The sequence below is a fragment of the Ostrea edulis genome, chromosome 7 (assembly GCF_947568905.1).
Source record: "Ostrea edulis chromosome 7, xbOstEdul1.1, whole genome shotgun sequence".
NCBI lineage: Eukaryota > Metazoa > Mollusca > Bivalvia > Ostreida > Ostreidae > Ostrea > Ostrea edulis.
The window spans coordinates 81,013,989-81,020,170 of record NC_079170.1 but is presented as its reverse complement, the minus strand read 5'-3'; the positions used below and the strand labels follow the sequence as shown (position 1 = coordinate 81,020,170).

The 6,182-nt window shown below is 35.1% G+C and overlaps 1 protein-coding gene across 1 annotated transcript; it reads left to right on the top strand.

The window, feature by feature from the left end:
- Window positions 1-1,870: 1,870 nt before the first annotated feature.
- On the top strand, window positions 1,871-5,905 carry LOC130048803 (uncharacterized). The gene is made up of 2 exons (XM_056145864.1): window positions 1,871-2,058; window positions 5,683-5,905. The coding sequence occupies exons 1-2, from the start codon at window positions 1,871-1,873 to the stop codon at window positions 5,903-5,905; spliced, it is 411 nt and encodes a 136-aa protein (XP_056001839.1).
- The last annotated feature ends 277 nt before the right edge of the window (window positions 5,906-6,182 follow it).

Sequence of the window (6,182 nt, the reverse complement as noted above, 5' to 3'; positions counted from 1 at the left end):
ATTTACAAATGTGTAACGGTTACACCGGAAACTGTGACTTTGAAGCCCCACTGTGTGAGTAAGCTTTCGTTTTTCAGAAACTGCAGAATATTTAGTTACATGTGTTAGAATACATACAGCTGTAAATATTTTCATGAGGAGCAAAGATAGGGGCTTGGTAGAGCACTTAATGGATCCAGCAATGTATCTTTGCTTGTAAGGGTTGTATATGTGAATTTGCGAGGGCATTTGTTTGTTTTGTGCTGAGTTCTGATGACAATTATATTATTGCCTTTATTATTCATTATTGCTGTCAAGAGAAAAAAGCATGTAAAACATTTCTAGCCATAACTGAAGCATAATAGAGTCTTAATTTTTCTACGAGAATTTGTATGTATTTTAATTACATTTTTGTCATATGTCTTCTTTTGGTACTTTACAGTCCTTTACTACATCCATACTGAATAAAGAGATTAAGCATTCTCAACACTGAGTTTCATTACAAGAGGGTTGTGAACGGTCTGCACGAAGCGGTAGACAACATGGCCTGCACGCTTTGACTTTTTCAGCGTTATTTTGTTCTTCCTGGGGTTAGTTTAAACAAGAAATAGTTTCAATATGATGGTAATATCCAAGACATTAAAACGGTAGAAGAAAATGATAATGATCCATTTTAAAATCATTGCCCATGTACGACACGGTAAATTACATTGTTAATTAATAGCTCAATGATTGATGAACACGTTCGAATGAAAGCAAATGGATATTTCTTAAATTTTAGAAATCACAAAAAAGATGCATAAACTGTATCGTTATGGAATATATTTTATTCAACTTTATTTATTCATTGCTTTATTAAAGTCATTGAAAAAGTCGCGTCTGTTTCACTATTTTGTACATTTCATTTGAGTGCAGTTAAAACACATGAGCAATTTGTATATTACAGGCCTCCTCTCAAAGAAAGATATTAATTAAGCCTATACATTTTTACATACATGTATGGGAACAGATAAAATTATTTTAAAAAATTCCCGTCAGGTAAGACTGGAACATATTCCCGGGAGGGGGGGGGGCTGCATCTAAACATTGAATCAGCCTGACAATAAGAACCTGTCACTTAGGACCGGAAGGGAAAATTCAAAACAAAAAGAAACAATCAAAATATGATTGAAATAGATTGAGAAATAGATCAAATCTATAAATGAATAAATAAAACAAATAATGACTAACTACACTACTGATCAACAGACATGCGAGCGGATCTAACATCCAATTTTAATTAGATTGCTGTTTTTGCCTCAATTTTAAACCTATAGAAAACTGCATTCATTTTCGAGAGACAAAATAAACACCTCTTTTGTCATATTTCAATTGCATCCGCCGATTTTCACACTTTCTGTACGAATGTTAATTTCAAGCATCCGAATTAGCTGACCTCTAGAGTGATAAAAAGCACCTTGGAATTTGCGTATAATATACAAGTTATACACTGGTCGGTCTTTGCATTATGCAGATAGTTCCAATAATCAATTGTGATGAAAATATTTCTTATTGAAAAAGAGAAATGTGATCATACAAGTGTAACAAGACAAATGAATAATTCCTATCTGCCAAAACACAAAAATACCGAGAGAAGGAATGTGCATGTCTCTGCACTTGCTACAAACTACCAAGGGTGATGAAATGGTAGAGGATTTTGCTCTGCCTATTGGTTTTATAATAAAGTGTTTTCTTTCGATTATTCTCAGATTGTCATTGTGGAAAGCCCGTCTCAAAGACATTTTGATATACTTGCTCAAATTCCCAACAATGGTTACCTATCCTATATCCCATACCGAAATGACTTGCATGTTTTCCAAGGTCTGCACGTTTCTATGGGCATGGCTTGATCATGGACGGAACGAGTCGTGCACGAAACGATTTGCAAGGAACGCTGAACGTTCTACAGAAAACGCTGAACGGTCTGCATGGAACGGTGAACAGTTTGCACGGAACGCTGAACGGATTGGACGGAACGCTGAACGGTCTGCACAGAACGCTGAGAGATGTGCACGGAACGAAACAAAACGCTTTGGAGGTGTAGTAGAATATTTAAGGGTCTGTAATAACAGAAAATTTACATTATTCTCATTTATTACCACATTTTGTACTATCAAAAATTGTGGGAAGGGGCAGTCACACAGTCCTTTATTTGCATATGAAAATAACGGGAAATAAAGGGGGTTGCTCCCACCTCCTGATTCTACGTGCCTGTGGCATATATGTGAACCAACCTACTTGTTGTCTTCCTTCTGAACAATAAAGAAAGAATATATATTGATTTTACAATTAGAGCTGAAACACATGAAACTGAAACCATTTGCTCACGTAGATGTAAATCCACAATACATGGTATTATCCAAATCTCAGATACAAAATGCAAGGGTGACTGTATTGATGATGTCTGAAGGAAGCATATGAAAACACCTGAGCAAGAAGAATGAAAGGTGAAGATAGCCAACAGTGATCAATTTCATAGCTCCTATAAGGAAAGGTGAAGATAACGAACAGTGATCAATCTCATAACTCCTATAAGGAATGCAAAAGAGAGAGTTAGGCAAACATGGACCTTTGGAAGAGGTGGGAACAGGTGAAACACCATCAACTTGATTCCTAGTAGCTTTCCTCGATTTAAAAAACTGATCATAAGCAGAGGAAGCACTTGCATATCGAATCAGGTGAGAAATACAAAAAATACCCTCGATATACAGATAATTACAAGTTTTATTGCAACCGATTCAAATTTCAACAATTGGTGATAATGTCCACGATTGTTTGAAAGAACTTACAAATATTGCAAGTTACCAATATGCTACTACTCCTATGCTAAACTTCCCTCTATAATTTTGGTAGTTATGATACATTCTGATGTTTTACTTTCAATATTTGCCGAAGTTCAGCCTCCACATTGATATCCATTTGATCAATCCACTGAAACCCCCTCTACTAGTTCTGGTAGAGTGAAACATATCATATAATTTGAGATTTTGTTAGCGTCAACGAGACTGTGTTTTGAATCACTATAGTTACTGGCTTGGTTTATATATTTACCATAAAAAAGCATGCTTTCGCGTATCACCCTCTGTCAATTTAAAGTACAAAATGTGCGCAAAACCTTCCCTGTATTTGATACAAATAATCATGATTTCTCTCAAGATATTTTTTTCTTTCTGACCTTATTCCAAATATGACGTTGTTGAAAATTGTAGGTGAAAATTGCTTGTTTCTACCCTTTGCTAATGATGATGTCATCTGTTGCAGCTAGGAATATATAGCCCATTAGTTTTTTAAATTTAGCCAAGCATTTGTGAAGTAATAAATATATACTGAGTTGTTTTGATATTTTGTGATCATAAATGAATTCGTTATCCGTCAACACTAACATTATTATCAAGAGTAATTCGGACCCATAACAGTGGGTTGGGGTCATAGATGAATTCGAAGTTTATAAACACCAGGACGACAAAGATCCGTGAATTCTGTTGGGCTACTCTTGACTTTTGTTTACATTACTGGAAAGTTTGTAGACACTTTGTAGGTTTCTTTTGCATTGATTCTTTTCATTACAGCACCCAACAGGTGCGCTACAATATGCCCATGAATACATTTATTTCCATTCATGCAGGACAATCGCACTGAGCTTTCGGCATGAATTCCTCCTCAGTTATTTTGACATCGACTGTTTACAATAAATCTTTTTTCTCTTTTCTCATTTTCTCTGTCGTCTTTGCTGTTTGTGAAAGAATTTATATTCATAATGAAGCGGTAGTCACAGTTATGATGGTTTGGGTGAAATGAAATCATGTTTTAGACTGTTCGAAATATTTGAGAATATGATCCATAACTAAACCACAGAGTGTGGAATTTGAATTCATATCCTAGTATTCATTGTAGCCAGTGGGTGTCATTTAGAATATGCTTTAAAAATATGAACTTTCAAAATTGTATTTCCATTGCGCTTAATGATGTCAAAAATTACTGAACGTACATATCACACAAAGTTAAGATTTAGATTTGTACATGAAATATGCGGATTTGAGTACAACGAAAAATATTAAGAAATGAAACTTGTAGTTAAATTCCATTTCCGGCTTTATAAAGTTGATTTTCATTTGTTTAAAAGCAAGGAAACACATCAAACCTACCTCATGCAAATATTTTAAATGTGTATTGATGAAATCAATTTTCCATCCTTTTGAAATATTTATGCTCACACATTTTGTAAAGTCAAATTTAGTCTACATTTGTAAAAGGTTTTAAATCTTGTTAAACTTTAAAACAAATATATGCACTGCAACAGAAGAGTTACACAGTTTGTCTTGCACTCAAATTGACATCTGTCGTTGTCGTTTTCTGTACTCTAACAAATAGTGAGTATTTGTATTCGAACACTGTATTTGACTCCCTGATTTTGTTCTCGTCAGTAGTCGACACGGATCATCCGAAGACAACGATTTCTGAAGCAATCTTTTTGTTGGTGATGTCACAGTTTTTTCGGGAGTTATCCCGGTTTTTGAGCAGATTTTAGACGAGCTCACCTTCTTGAGTTTACAAGTCCTCTGTTCCTCGTCAGTGCGACAAGATCTCGTTTTCTCCATTTTAACCGACCTCTTTATATTTGGAGAATTGCATTCTTTGATTATATCTAAACAAGATGTTTTGTAAGCCAACAATTGGTAGTGTTTTGAAAGATGTTGTAACAGCATAACAGTTTCTGAAGTTCCCTCGTTGTCCACTTCTTTGCAATTAACCTCCATGTTTTTGCTATATTCTGGTTTCTGTATAAGACCTTCAGTTCCGTAAGATATGATGCCGTACAGATTTTACCTGATATATATACACAGCGTATTAGTATCATTAAGCACTTATGGATGAATCATGGCAATTCATGCTGTCATCACGTTATGAAAGCTCTGTAATAATTGATTTCAGATGTAGTTCAACACATGCAACTGAATAGTACAGTAATAGTACTTCTGCGGTATACATGTACAATGCTATTAATACATGAACGAAGAACTATTTTGATATTACCCTATTATGACACTCTGAATAACCCGTTTTTGATCTATCAAACTTATGTTGTTTTTAGAAATGTATATGGACAACTTTCTGTTATATTTTAATTGTAAAAAACAAAAGATTCTAAGATATGGCATCATTGATGAATGATTTTTACCACAATTGATGAAGACTGCATTGGAGAAGGAAATAAGTTTAACCATCTCCTGTAGATATTTAGATAAGATTTAGAAAAGCACCTTGGAATTTGCGTATAATATACAAGTTATACACTGGTCGGTCTTTGCATTATGCAGATAGTTCCAATAATCCATTGTGATGAAAATATTTCTTATTGAAAAAGAGAAATGTGATCATACAAGTGTAACAAGACAAATGAATAATTCCTTTCTGCCAAAAAAAAAAATACCGAGAGAAGGAATATGCATGTCTCTGCACTTGCTACAAACTACCAAGGGTGATGAAATGGTAGAGGATTTTGCTCTGCCTATTGGTTTTATAATAAAGTGTTTTCTTTCGATTATTCTCAGATTGTCATTGTGGAAAGCCCGTCTCAAAGACATTTTGATATATTTGCTCAAATTCCCAACAATGTTTACCTATCCTATATCCCATACCGAAACGACTTGCATGTTTTCCAAGGTCTGCACGTTTCTATGGGCATGGCTTGATCATGGACGGAACGAGTCGTGCACGAAACGATTTGCAAGGAACGCTGAACGGTCTACAGAAAACGCTGAACTGTCTGCATGGAACGGTGAACAGTTTGCACGAAACGGTGAACGGTTTCCACGGAACACTGAACGGTCTGCACGGAAGGCTGAGGGATTTGCACGGAACGAAACAAAACACTTTGGAGGTGTAGTAGAATATTTAAGGGTCTGTAATAACAGAACATTCACATTATTCTCATTTATTACCACATTTTGTACTATCAAAAATTGTGGGAAGGGGCAGTCACACAGTCCTTTATTTGCATTTGATTCTACGTGCCTGTGGCATATATGTGAACCAACCTACTTGTTGTCTTCCTTCTGAACAATAAAGAAAGAATATATATTGATTTTACAATTAGAGCTGAAACACATGAAACTGAAACCATCTGCTCACGTAGATGTAAATCCACAATACATGGTATTATC